The sequence below is a fragment of the Haliotis rufescens genome, unplaced genomic scaffold (genome assembly GCF_023055435.1).
Source record: "Haliotis rufescens isolate VD_foot unplaced genomic scaffold, xgHalRufe1.0.p SCAF_26, whole genome shotgun sequence".
Lineage (NCBI taxonomy): Eukaryota > Metazoa > Mollusca > Gastropoda > Lepetellida > Haliotidae > Haliotis > Haliotis rufescens.
The window spans coordinates 1,409,674-1,424,808 of NW_025963957.1; the positions used below are offsets into that span (position 1 = coordinate 1,409,674).

At 39.6% G+C, this 15,135-nt stretch overlaps 1 protein-coding gene across 1 annotated transcript in view; it reads right to left on the reverse strand.

The window, feature by feature from the left end:
• Nucleotides 1–1,933: 1,933 nt before the first annotated feature.
• LOC124141461 (pyrokinin-1 receptor-like) overlaps nt 1,934–15,135 on the reverse strand; it is a 38,474-nt gene continuing 25,272 nt past the window's right edge. The window contains exons 2-4 of the mRNA XM_046509487.2: nt 4,409–4,948; nt 3,305–3,436; nt 1,934–2,672 (exon numbers count right to left, since the gene is read on the reverse strand). Coding sequence (XP_046365443.2) covers nt 2,104–2,672; nt 3,305–3,436; nt 4,409–4,948 — 1,241 coding nt within the window. The 3' untranslated portion in view covers nt 1,934–2,103. The remainder of the gene's footprint in view (nt 2,673–3,304; nt 3,437–4,408; nt 4,949–15,135) is intronic.

A 15,135-nucleotide genomic window follows, 5' to 3' on the forward strand; every position in this document is an offset into this window, starting at 1 on the left:
TCAGGCTGATGAAGGAAACGTCGTGACAATAATTCAGCGTGATACTTTCGGACATTGCAAGACGGTGGGTTACATCAGATGAATGGCAAGATTATTACAAGAGGAATATTCACGTCAATCTTTTCTGCAAGTGGGTTATGAGTGTCGTGTCAAATTAATGTTCTTCATATTAACTTGTGTACGCAAGTAGTCTTGATTCGTGGGTCGTGGGTGGTTTGTATCGCAAAAGGAAAGCAGAAGTATAATCTGCCCGTGTATTTCAGGTTCGTATGATATTGGTATATAGCGCATTAATGGATTCATGAATAGTTGTTTTTAAACTTTGTCAACGCATTTTAACACTGTTCCATTAACGTAAGAAATTAAGTTTGCAAGTGCATGTTTATACATGTTATTATAGTACCACCGCGAGGGCTCTTGCTCTCGAGTGTTTGATGTAATACAAGTTTGGGCAAATTCGGCGTTATTAGACAACACAAAGGGTGGGCAATACCTGTGTAATTAGTCTGAAAGTTGATGTAATATGTGGGTTTGCTTAATTGTGATACGTACTTCGGGATAGAAAACTGTAATTGTATAAGTGATGTATCGTAGTGCTTCTTTCATTTCACTTCAATCGCAAGGAAACTCCCAGGACCTTTCAGGGGCGAAAGTTGAACCTAGCTAGTGGTTAAAGCGTTCGCTCGTCACGTCAAGTGCTCGAGGTCGATTCCCCACATGGGTACAACATCTGAAGCCCAATTTTAGTGTCCCCAGTAGTGATATTGATGGAATATAGCTAAACACAGCGTCAATCCAAAGTCACTCCAGGTCTTCTATTTCTCATTAAGATTACGAAACAAATGCAAAACTAAAATTAGAGGTAATGTATGTGTGTGTCACAAAATCAGCTAAAAACGTAAAGTTTATGGCATTCCGAAAGCAAGTGGTTATATCACGATGGCTAACAGGTATAAACCGTAATACACTTTTATTTTTGTGTTATAGGAAATTGGTTACCTGTAATGTTTGACTCAGTACCTAAGAATTGGCAAGGAACATACGCAACAAGTATATTGTCGCGATCCAGTGTAACGTGTGATAAGTCTTTATTACCGCGTAACAATTAACTGTCGCGCCACCAATCATATTAGAATATAATGAAGTTCATTATTGGAATTATTTATACAAGAGTCTAATTTATGATTTCAACGTTGAGTTTGTGAGCAAGTTTTGAAAGCGAGACTGATATGGGATATTGGTGTTGAAGTTTATCAGTATACTTGTCAAATACATATTATTCATTCTAATATTGTGTCTAATGTGTGTCTTTGTGTCTGTTTCTGTTGGAAGGACAGATCCTATCAGCGAAGTGAACCGCATTGCGAGATACAATAACTGCCAGAATGCCGAGGGCGTATGCTATAATTATGGCTTAGAGTTAACACGACAGCAGATATTATTTTACCAATTTGTATAAGATGAAATGCTCAAAGTCGTTTCAGATTACTTGCGCTTTCAATGTACCGCCGAAATGACTCCATGATAAGGTATACCTTAACTTTAAGAGGTCACGTGAAATGAGGTTTAACGTCGCGTTCACGATTATTGCATTTATAAAGCGACGTGATTGCACGTGTCTGTGTGTTTGTATCTTTGCGTATCTCTGAGTGTGTGTGTGTGTGTGTGTGTGTGTGTGTGTGTGTGTGTGTGTGCGTGTGCGTGTGTGTATGTGTGTGTATGTGTGTGTGTGTGTGTGCTAGTCCGAACTAATGCCGATTTAATAATGCTTGTCCACTGAGATACCTTGCATATTGAACATGAATACCCTCTCGTGCATTGTTACCCCTCGATCCTCACTGGTCGGTTCTTGGGACGAGCATGGGGGTACTGACGACCTACTCAATAACGGAATTTATGGAGAAAAAGTACACAACACATTTAAATTCTGAGAAATGTCTCTGTTAAAAAAATCAACAATGCCATTTCAAGCATAACACGAATTACATGGCGCTACCAATCAGCAACAGTGTCAGAAAGAAAAATATATATTTGGAATGTAATCTGGTCACTGGTCGGCGCCCGTTCTCATAAAATATTCGTCGCTCTGAACATATTCACCGTTCACAAAACAAACAAATCTTTGCCTTTATCACGCTCGGTTCTCCAGCTGTCAACAGCCGACGACATCAACAGACATCGTCGATAATCCAAAGGAGCCCTCTGTTCTTCAATATTGGGATAGGAACCATTAAACCTTCGATGGTGTTTAGTTTGCTCAATATTCAATCTAGCTCTTCTACTTGAACAATACTTATGACGACAAAGCAGATACAGTCTCCCATCTGAATGCGCATGCCCAGAGGAAGAGGAAGTGGAAGGCGTGTATTGCCGCATAGAGGTTTCTTTAGTGGAAGGGTATCCTGGCGTAGGATTTGCCTTTCTATACTCAACGTTTGTAAACTTGGCCATCCGGATTGGCTTCTCTGGATCCAGATATCTTCTTTCGCTCTTCGACGATGTCGTTATTTCTGCACGTCCAATGAATTTTGCTTTTAATTTATAAAAGGCTGGTAGAGACTCCAAATCTAAGCAACAGCGACAGAGGGTCCGCTTCGATGCTTGACGGAACTTTCTAGACAGAAGGTTGTATAATATGGGGTTGACGGTTGAGCTGAGAAAATATAGCACACCTGAAAGGGATAGATACACTCAGTGAAACAATCAGTGACACAATCAGTGAACAATCCATTAACAATCATACCAGAAATGTGACAACGGCAGCCCTGGTAGTGCAAACAATAAGAAGAGGTGAGGTGAGGTGAGGTGAGGTGAAATTGGGTTTAACGTCGCGTCCAAGATTATTGCACTTATATAGCGACGTGCATGCACGTGTGTGTGTGTGGCTGCTTGTACTAGACCGGACTTATGCCGATTTATAGTGCTAGCTCACTGAGATACCATGCCGCAGTTTAAGATGAATACCCCACTCAGAAACAGTATACTGACTCCGAGCCAACCAGTCCTTGTTTTAGCCCCTTTAGTGATTTACATTTTGCGCTGTACGCCTTTAAGATTAAGAAACCAAGAAATAATACCGTTATATGGTTCAAGGTGGCTATATTTCAATCATTCCCAAGAAAGTAATAAAACTAAATTTATCTGTTATTAATTTAGTAAAGTGAAACTGAGTTTCCAATTTCCAATCGTCTACATCGTCATGTGAGCAATTTAAGCGTTCCAATTATGATAAGAAATATATATGTATATTCCTCGTGTACTGTCGTGTGTCTTTTGATTATATGTCTATATTAACAAAACGTACCTGAGACGTAGAACAAATGGCTTTGTACCAGCAGCAAATCTGGAGTCCACTGCTCGTGTTTGATGTACAAAGTCATCAGCCTCTGGGCATGGAAAGGCGCCCAGCAGATGAAGAAGGCGACTACCACAGCAACTGAAACACAGAGGGTACTTCACATGCAATGTATCCTATCATAAAAGTACAATTGTTTGAAAACAAAGTTCATTTATAATTAACGATGAGAGTCTTTATAGGCAGCAGGTTTAGTTGATAGAATCTCTGTTTGTCTCCAATACTATAGACAAACGTGCGATGCACATAAAAGTGTGCTTGGCTTATAATTTATGAACCGAAGCAAACATGCGTAATGTCTATTTGTAAAGTGAGTGAGTATGGTTCTACGCCGCTTTTAGCAATATTCCAGCAATATCACGGCGGGGGACACCAGATATGGGCTGCACATATTTTACCCATGTCGGGAATCAAACCCGGGTCTTTGGCGTGACGAGCGAACGCTTTAACCATTCGGCTACCCGACCGCCCCCTATATGTAAAGAGTATGAGGTACTAACGGTAACACGAGCGATAATAAGTTGCGATTGCTCTTCAAGTATTATTTATGATAATAAACGATTCTGAGGGAATCGTATTTTATTACCAAATACAGCAAGCTATGGCCTATGGTATAATATCTTGTTTCAAAGTCTTCAAACTCGGCATCGTTCCAAGTAGGGTTCAATGAGTATTGTCTTATTGATTGAAGTCACTAAATCGTAAAGAGAAGCTATGCCTCAAGACACGCTTCCAATCCCGTGTCTGTGTCAAGACACTGAAATATTGTCTCATTGTTTTGATGACAAAAAACTCAGTGAACAGACAAACAGAATAACGGTCGCACGACTTGAAACAAACTCGTTAGATCTGCCAGAACGCAATCCCAAAATGGCCCATACTCTCTCTATTTAAATTAAAGACTGTAATCAAACAAGTGAACCCGACTATCTCAGACAATAACTCACAGTCAAGAAAAACACCTTCCCCAGGCAATAATATAAATTGCAGCACGGACATTTCACGCATATAACTCACCAGCATATATCCCTTAAACCTAACACATTTCCATACCTAACATTTTGAGCACGGCTTTCCTCGCCCGGGCAGCTGCTGTTTTCCCCGAATGTGATTGCATGTACATTGCTGATGCTATCTCCGACTTCCTTAACTTCATTCCTATCATTATGTACATCATCGTTATCACAGTCATTGGCAGGACGAAAAACACAAACGTTGAAACCTGAAACATATAAGTCATCTTTGTCTGCCACTGGCGGGGTATGTTGCACAGGAGAGACTCTTTGATCGGCTCTCCTGTTCTTGGGTCGGTCACAAAGTAGAACACACGGGTGTATATTGGGTAGGGCAGAGCGCACACCCCTGACAGTATCCAGATGACACAAATGCATTTCACAGCTCGACTCAAGCCAAACGTCCTTTGTCCCCGAATGGGGTGGCAAATTGCTATGTATCGTTCTATTGTAAAACCCGTAATTGTTAACACTGAGGCATTGGACGTCATCTCTATGAGAAAAGACTTGAAAATACAGAATGGTTCCCCGAATCGCCATGGGTAGGCTTCCCAGAATGAATAGAGCTCCGGTGGCAGAGCTGAAAAAGAAGAAAGGTAGACTACATTGTAATTATTAATTAGAATTAATTAACATTGTACATCCACAGTTGTCGACATAAGGGTGTTGAGGGTGTCCCTTTTTCAATGTACTACAAAAATTACTAATTGGTGGGGTATCGTTTTCCGTGATATCGTTAAAATTCAGTATCAAGAATTGCATAGCCATCTTCTTCGTTAAATGGTAGACTTCACACAAAGCAATCACCCAGCGTTTAGTCTCTGGAATAACGAGTCATTGGTGAACAGGGTTTTATAGTATGAGGATGGGTGTATGAAAGGATGTTTGTGGCTGATGAGGTACAGAGCGCTTTGGTTCGGTGGTTCCATCACCGATGGTGTCATACCCAAAGACGTTAAAATATTATTGTTGTTACCCTGCCTGGCGATCTGCATTAGCGGATGAAACGAGATTTGGTCGGCTTGGAGTCAGTATATTTACTGTGCCTGGGTGGGGTTTTCTCAACGGGATAGCACTCTAAAACTAGCTTTAGTCCGGACGTGTATAAGAAACAACACACACATGAACGTGCATTTATAAGCCGCTTTATATATAACCTTGAACGAGACGCTAACCCCATTTCATCTCACCTCACCCATCCCATTTCATCTCGTGTTCCAAGAACAAACACAAACTTGAAAGTTATTAACTCAGTGCTCCAGTCAAGACATCTGGCATCATGAAGTCGTTGTCATCTCAGAGGTGACAAACAAACCTAAATATGAGGCGCTATCGATTTTTCAACATCGATCAACCCGTTAAGATACACGATCGTTGCTCTAGGTGATCTTTCCGGGTGGCTAACCCAGTATTGACCAAAGTTAGATACCGTTAGAGAATAGCCAGGTTATTGTGTTTGATTATACTCAGTTTTGGTTTAAACTGTAGTGTATAACGGGGCGCAATCTGTCTGCAACAACCATAGACTGATCCACGCTATGTGGAAAACTACACGAAACATACGTAGCTCATGTATACCCAAGCTAACGTTACGCATTTAGTTATGCCCATGGATGACAGTGACACAATGTAGTCACTAACACCAGCAACCAAAGCGTCCGATAATGAAAGTTAGACATACAAACAGTATATTTGTTATTTGTGTGCCCTGCGGTTGATCGTATTGATCAGATTCAGCCACATCGTCTATATTATCATCAATATTTTTTTAATATTAAACACCTGAGTTAGTAGAAACTCTTAAAGTTGATAAATTTGATTATATATTTTTTCACGTGTAATCAGGCATTGTCGTTACTATAAGTCTTGTGAAGGCCCTTGGTGTACTCATGGACATGCCAAGGACTGAAGGGAACTGTATTCTAACATTAACGAAACCCCCACAGAGACAATTTCCTGTTCTTTTGTAAACAGATCCATGTCAATAATTCCTTTATTGCGGACGGGTGTCCATTTATTAATATTACATTGCATTTATATCTACACATATGTATTCATCACAATATACTATGGGATGATGTAGGGAAATCAATATCACCGCTCCCGCGGGGCTCTGAACCAGGAGCTAGGTGTCATCTGTATGATTAGCAGCGGATGCCATGAATGAAACTGTCACTAATGCATCGTAGATGTGGCGTTGATAACAAGCAGAATGGTTTCACTGTAAATCATGTACCATGTACACAGGCTGGAGAGGCAGTAATTAGTACTCAATACCGCGAGCTCATTGAGGTGAAAAGTTCAAGGATATGTTGTTGAATGACTTTTGCGTAAAGCATCATTCGTATGTAGCAATAATAGTAGTTCTAGCAGTTGCAATAATAGATATGTTGGGCGTAATTTCCTATTATAAATATACCTCGTTTTTTCGGTGTCTTCGATGAATATGTTGAAGCGACAGTTATAAATCTGCTCGAACACCTTTCTTTCGGGTGATAAATGCTAAGAAATGATTATTCACAAACAATTTAAATGGAATGGTTTCCAGTAACTTTGATACCTTATAAAATAAAAAACAAACTTAAAAGACATTCAAGTGTTTAAGCAAATCGAGACTCAAATACAACGGAAAACATACATGTGTTGCTAGGCAGATATTTATTCAAAAATAGATGATCGGTATAAATATAAAAATAAAATGGTACCTTTAAAAGGCCGATCAATCAGTTAAGATAAAGAAAGAAACATCAATAGAAAATCTATTTTACATGTACATACGATAATTTTAATTGAATTGACGGAACAACTCTACGTCGTGGATTGCTTCCATTGATAAGGTGTCAAGATTAGTCTTATAATCTCCTCGCCTCCTCCTTTGCCGATAACCGAAACAATTACTAATGCAAGTCGTGTGTGTGGTGGTCGATCGAGTACAAGGAGCAAATGTACTGCTAAATTGTATTAGTCTAGACTTCTTGGCATCGACTCGTATGTCAGAGAATGTGCCCCATTGTTTTTGGTTTCGGTCTATAGCCAACTGGAACAGCATTAATAAGAAGGTCAAGGGTAAAAGTACTAGCTGATTGTAATTTTGCATAAGAAATATTAAAGAAATGGCTTATATGTGTACTAATTTTTATTTTTATTTTGTATTCCCGATATCATTAATTATGTTGGTCATGCTTTGAAAGGTTCAGAACAAAACGTGTACAAAACGTGTATATGAAACAGACACCAGGGATCGTAACCGGGCAAGCTTGTATTACGAATTCACCACAAGCGGATCCTGGTACATCGAGGTTCGACTAAAATCAATTTGCCAACAGATGATCCTGGTACTAGGCCGTCAACACTGCCAGTTGACATGTACAATTCTCAGACTTCTCATTGAGATTTTGTAACTGTAAAGTACACTTCATTCTGGGATATATTTCTTACATCTGCATAAAGTTAAAAACAGAACAAATAGAATCGATTATCAACGCAATGTGCAGGTTTCATATAGTTTCATATAATCTCCACAGCGAATCGAAAACTCATTTCGTGTAAATAAGACAGGTGGTGGCCAAATCGCCTAATTGAAGTTGAAATTGACATCTAGAATACCAGATTATCGATGTCAGTTGAAAGCCAACCCATCCGCAACATGGACAATACTGTCTATCCGGACACGGTTGTCAATATCAACTAGGATTGTTTATTGACAGGGATGATGTTTGTCAGATGTGGATAATTTTTATGGATTTGTCGGAAGTCCGACAAAGAGGGTATTTGTAACTAGAGAAGGGATATAAATGACCTTTTGAAACGAACATGGCGTACTCATTGCTCGACGTGCCAAAAAACAGCCCTGGAAAGCCAGAGCGAGTGCCATTCGTGTCATTTAAGGCGAATCGGATGGGTTTGGATGCGTTTTATCTGTTAGAGACAGTTGCTGCTGTGGTTAGTCAAAAATTCATATGATAACATTCTTTACACACAGGTGTATCACCCTCAAACCTGGACACAGTTGACACAAGAGTGAGTGAGTGAGTGGTACCGTTACATGTAGGTGTCACACAGCACAGGTATAGACGCACAACCATCATCAGGGGGCATCTGGGATAACCCGTACCCCCCTCATCAACACGAAGTATTCTAAAATAGTAATTGTAAATCAACACAGACACAAGATCCTGTTTATCTACCATTATTATTGAAAAAAAAACGCAGACAAACCCCTTTCCATATTCATACGAAAATCAGCCAAAAGAAAAGTCGACTGTACGATTCTGACTATATTTTAGAGCATGTGAATCACTACCAAATAATTACGATAGCAGAAAAGATGAAGATCCTGACACACCGGTCGCAACTTTATATTAGTATTGCTTTGATGTTTCAAATAACGCAATATGTTTTCATGGCGAGACCAAGGTCGTAAACCTTTACTATTTTGTTGAAACCCGGATTATGAGCATGGCGTTCACACGTAGCATCATAATCTGTGCGAATCTGATATTCGAACCCCGTGAACATTAGAATTTGTCTTTAGCGACTTACGGAACCGGTCAGTGGATGCATGTCATCGTATCCCAACTTCGTAGGTCGATGGGCATTATAATAATGACTGGATTGTCTGGTCCATATTTGATTATTTACAGACCACCGTCATACATATTGTTGACCAGTCACTGTAAATAAGACCTGCGTCGTTAGATAACTAATATAAAATGAACCCGTGTAGATTCCGTGTTAGAATGTGTTCCTTGTCACACAAACGTGTACACACGCGCGCGCACACACCCCACACACATACGCACACGCAGACACAAACACACTTGAATACGCACACATACACGCACACAAAATGAAACAATGAACAAGGTATGAGACCTTCAAGAACATCTTCACACACACGTACACACACACGCACACACACACACACATGCATACCCTCAAATACATAAACACACACACACACACACACACACACACACACACACACACACACACACACACACACACACACACACACGAACAACAAGCTATATGATCTTCAGTAACATCTTCATTACACTGACAATTCACCGGTGGGTGAGGCTCGCACATCTTGATACAATGTCAAGTGTCTACTTCCTATTTTCTATATTTCCTCATTTTAGGAAAGTATTTAACAGAGGCACCGTGTGGTATATTCCTGTGGTGTGTCCACACTGGCGAAAGTCTGATTAATTAATGGCATCAGTTACCGTTGTGGTTGCGGATATAGATGATACAGTCGAAATCTAAAAAATGCTATGCTAATGACATATATAATCGGAACTGTACAATCGACCCTGCTTTTGGCAAAGATCTCTTGATGGATATGGACGGGGTCTTGTAATAGTTATTTGCACATTGACGAGTCGGTCATCATATTTCCTCTGGTCGTGTACATGTTTAAGTATTAAACATTCAATTACCTTTTTTCAAAATATATTATGTACAGATGAATCAAAAGAAAGGCATGTGCAGGTATATAATGTCTACAGTATGATGACCAAAAATTGATTAATGTTACATCGTGAAAGGCTAGCACTAATTCCACGTTCATCCATTCGGACTATAACCAACATCAAATAAACATATATTGGAATGTATAAAAAAACTAATAAGAAAATGAAGTATCCTACAGGTAGCTACACAATTAAACTTCATATAATCATGGTGTTAAAGACGAAAGGCAATGCTTTCGGTGAGCAATTGACATGCCTTTGCATGTGTTTGTGATAGGTGTCAACGGTGGGGCAGGATACGTTCACCTTTGCGCAAACACCTGGTATCATCCCTGTGTGATAGTGATTGATAAGCACATGTTCATGATACAGTTGGAATCGTAAAGCGACTCTGCCAATAGCAGAGCTTTCTTTGTGGCCATGGAAAGGGTTTTGTCACTAGGCTTTCATTTGATTTCTTGAACAGCACTAGGTCGGGTAGCCTAGTGGTTAAAGCGATCGCTCGTTACACCGAAGACCAGGGTTCGATTCCCGACATGGGTACAATGTGTGAAGCCCATATCTGGTGTCCCCCGCCGTGATATTGCTGGAATATTGCTAAAAGCGGCGTAAAACCATACTCACTCACGTGAACAGCATCTTACAAGATACTAGTTGCACTCTAAGATTGCCACGTACAGGTATGCTAGAGAACACTAGAACGAACACAACGTGATTAGACCTAAAACTGTAGCTAAATTGATCTGTTGGTTAGATGAAGGTGAAACAAAAATAACGGAAATATAGATAAACTCAGCTTGTCAGAGCTGGTGCTGTACACGTGATTTACTATCCGTGACTCAGGAAGACGTATGCTTGCATTATCTATAAAATGTATGCCACATAACACGGCCCAGGTTCTTGGGATTCCGGGTCAGGATAGATCTGTAGCAACCTATGCCTCTCGTGCCGACTTAGTGGATCGCGTGATCAGGCCTGGTTACTTGTGATGTGTAGACCCATCAGCTTAATCCAACGGTGTGGGAGGTTGCTGATAATGTCAACCACTAGTGTGGCATATTTACAGCTCCGGCATAGACAGACAAACACACGTTACAGTAAACAACATACGATTTCAAAGAACGGCTTCAGGAAAATATTTGTCTATATTTAATGGTGTTAATTTGCCTATAGCCATATGTTTTCACGTTTTCAAAGGGCAACAGTGTCTGCTTACGGGAACCAAATTAAAACATTAATCACCTGAACGGAAGCCTCATATAACCTCCACACAGCGTTCTCTCAGAGATTTCTCGTGCAGCTACTCATAATATTAAAACCATTACTATCACGCCACGTCTTGGGCATCATCAATGCATTATGCAGTCTTGAACGCAGTCACTGCCACAAAGTCATTATTGTTGAAGGTGAGTTATAGCTTGTCAAACAAGAATCCCGAATATGCCTGAGAGGAGCTATGTAACATTGTCTGCGTGTATAGTTCATTGGAATTTCTCTGTTGAAAATGCTTACTTTAGCAAAAAACAGAAACCCATAAATATCTCTCAGTTCGCATATGTTTTGTAATGTGGTGTTTATAAACAACTCTTCCAACTTTAGCACTTACGACATTTCTTTTGCATTGCAATAGGAACCATATGCACAACAAGTGTGTGTTGCGGTGTTAGGAGAAATTGTGCTCCAGGCATACCATACACATACATGTACAAACTAGATTTATTGAAGTTATGCTGATGAGAAACACGACTATACCTCTTGTTCCCTGGCACGCAGGTGTATAGTGCTGAAGGTTCCTCCTATTAGTCCAGGACATGTGCTGAATGTGCCAATGGCCGATTTAGTCTACTATGTATCAGTAACGTATTTAGAGTATGAAGCAGAGGTGTCGACGATGCATACATTTCAACAGCTGTGTGATAACGAGCAAAACATATTAAGGAAACATGCACAAGCTATAATTGTATATATTGTACTCTCCTCTTTGAAGCCAAATTTTTTTATAATGAAATAATACTTGGGGTTTACGTAAACAGGATTGTGGTATGAACAATTGTCAACGAAAGAACACGCGTCCGTATATTTCAAGCACATCAAACACCGTATACACGAGGATAACAAAACGTTAATTGTTCAGGCAACAGGACATGCTAATGGAAGCTGAAGAAATCTGAAACGATTCTTTAGCGTCGTAATAGTTTCCTCTTCCGCTGGCAGAAAGTACCGGTAAATCATGTCTACAACGTCTGTTCTGACTTCCTGAGTAAACACTTTCTCCTCTTGTTGTGTATCACCCTATATATTATTTAAGATGATGTGAAATGCACAAACGCCAATTTTATATTGCTAGCCCACTAAGATACTATGATGCGCTGTAACATGAATACCACATAATAATGACTCCATAATAAGATTTACCTTAACTTAAAGAGGTGAAGTTAAAATAGGTTTAAGATTATTGCATTTATATAGCGACGAGATTGCACGTGTGTGTGTGTGTGTGTGTGTGTGTGTGTGTGTGTGTGTGTGTGTGTGTGTGTGTGTGTCTGTGTGTGTGTGTGTGTGTGTGTATCTCTGCGTATCTCTGAGCGCAAGCGTGCGTGCGTGTGTGCGTGCGTGCGTGTGTGCTCGCGTGCGTGCGTGGCTTCTTGTACTATTCCGGACTAATGCCGATTTTATGGTGCTAGCCCACTGAGATACCATGCCGCACTTTAACATGAATACCAAACAAAGACATAGTATAACTCTGAGCCGACAAGTCCTTGTTTTAGCCCCTTAATGCCGAGGGCCAGCAGGGTAACAACAAGTACCATTCTTTAAAGCTCTTTTGGTATTACGCTGTCAAGGAATGAACCCCGACCTTTCGCTCTCCGGGAAGACGCTCTACCACTAGACCTTGGAGGCGGTCAGTAAATTTGGAAATTATATGTAATGTATACAACATAATGCTCAGTCAGTAATTGTTTCTATTCGTTTTATTTGTTTGTTTGTTCGTTTGTTTGTTTTAAATCACGGAAAGTACTAAAAATAACTTTATCTCATTTAAACCCACAATGTTCGCGACAACATGCTGAAAGCTATAAAACAATTTAGTTGTGGAAAACATTCTGCTTCCCCTTTCAGAGGAACGACCTGTACGTTTTGATATGTATTAGGTGGAGTAGGATACGGTCACCATTTCACAGACACCATACTTTTACCATATGCTCCCGTATTTTTCAGACGAACAAGTGACTTGCCTTTGCATGTGTTTGTGACGGGTGCCACCGCCGGGGCAGGATACGTTCACCTTTTCCCAAACACCTGGTAATATCACGATTGAATATTGATTCATAAACACATGTTTAAACCATGACATACTAACAGTCGGAATCGTAAAAAAGACTCTGTTCATAGTAAAGATTTCTTATGATTATGGAAAGGGTGTTGGGATTTTTGTCGCTTTTCGCTGAGGCAGCGACCGAAAATACTCTGTCTGTAACACAATTTAAAAGCTCTCTTGTTTTACCTTTGTCGTCTGTTTCTACAATGTTTTATGGTTATAGAGTGAAAGAATGTAGGAGACGACCACATGTCCATCATCCATCTGAGAGTACAATATGTTTAAAAGTAAAGAAAATCCCAGCTCCAAACCCAAACCCAAACCCAAACCCAAACTAAGACGCCACCCACCCACCTCTCCCATACCAATATGTAACAGCTGGTCCCACATCATCCCGTGTTCCTGTCTGAAGCAAACAGCAAATGATATGAGTACACTGGCGTTGAAAAGACAGAATATTGACGATAGGGAATTAATCAAACTGTCGATTTATAAAAAACATAAAGATGTTATCGAAATTATTGAAGCTGATATTTCAGCTGCAGCTGTTGAATGATTGTTTTGGGTTTTTTCTGTCGTTGAAGGAAAGCGAATTGAAAGATTTCTGCAATTAATATTTAATTTTTCTCGTTCATTTAATAATATTATATCATCTTCATCTGTTACAAATGCACATGTCAAGTCAAATAAGAAAGTATGACCTGATGAGAATGTCTTGAACTTAATCTTTCATCGATCAAATAAAAACATCACATTCCGGAAATCATCGCATACTGACGAACAGATTTTAAAAAGCTTCGTAATAAAGAAGATAATGCAATAAAAGATGTGTGTATTGATCGGAGAGATCAATATGTTTTCATCAACGCTGTCCCACTTGTCAGTCGCTAGGATGAATCCGAATTGCAGATCACTCAAGCTGAAAGTGTAGAATCCAATTCTCTGGAAAGAACTACCTTTACACTGCAAGCTAAAGTAAACTGACACTCACAAAACAACGGAAATGTTGTAATAACAAAATGACCCATATAACGGTTGTTGCGGTCTTTTTTAATGATTTCCAGAAGGAGGCTGGAAATTACATCCCTCCAAGGTTACACAATTACGAAACAAGACCCACAGTTATGGAAGGTTGCCAGAGTGTGGTATGTGTTTAACTCTTTAATTCTTAATCCTATTTACTCTCTTGTACTTGCTATACCCAGGTTTGTTTTCTTGGCCGTGTATGTATCCAAACATAATTATGTTTTTAATCGCTCACAATGTTCAATCATCATCCATTTTTATTCTTGAAAACCCTGATTCCGAGAACATGTTTGGCAAAAGCATGTGCAATAGCCATTATAGTTCAACTTCCATGGGTTTGGAGCTCCTCGAAGAAATACGTTTTTTTTTATCCTGCTTTCCCTTTTCGGGAACATCTGGTGTCATTGGTGTCTCGTTTTCAGTGATCCATTCATATTTGTAATTTTGCCATTTTGCCTTTTGCACCTAATGGAATCTATTTTGGCGGATAATCCAGTTGGGTTGTTCTCTGTTGTTGACGTTTTATATTCAGAAAAAATATATTCATGTTTCATGACTTGAACAAACTGAAGTCCTTTTATCGTCAGGAAGACAAGCAATATTTGTAATGACTATGATCGGTTCCGAAGACGGGTGACAAATACAAAACGTTCCCCGATGGGGACGAAGACAGACGATGAATAATATACAGGATGTCAGACCGGTGGATCGAAAAAATTCGTATTCACATTCTAAATCAATGTTTTGTTGAAACACTCATGAATAACTTCATTGGATTTATAGACGAAAATAACACGCGTATTCCCAAACCAACAATATTAATATGCATTCGGAAATCAGATATACGATTTGATACCAACATCAATTCATGTGAAAACATTTATCAGTTGTGTTAATGTTAGTCAATAAAACATTTTAAGAAAATTATGGTAATGTTCACAACAT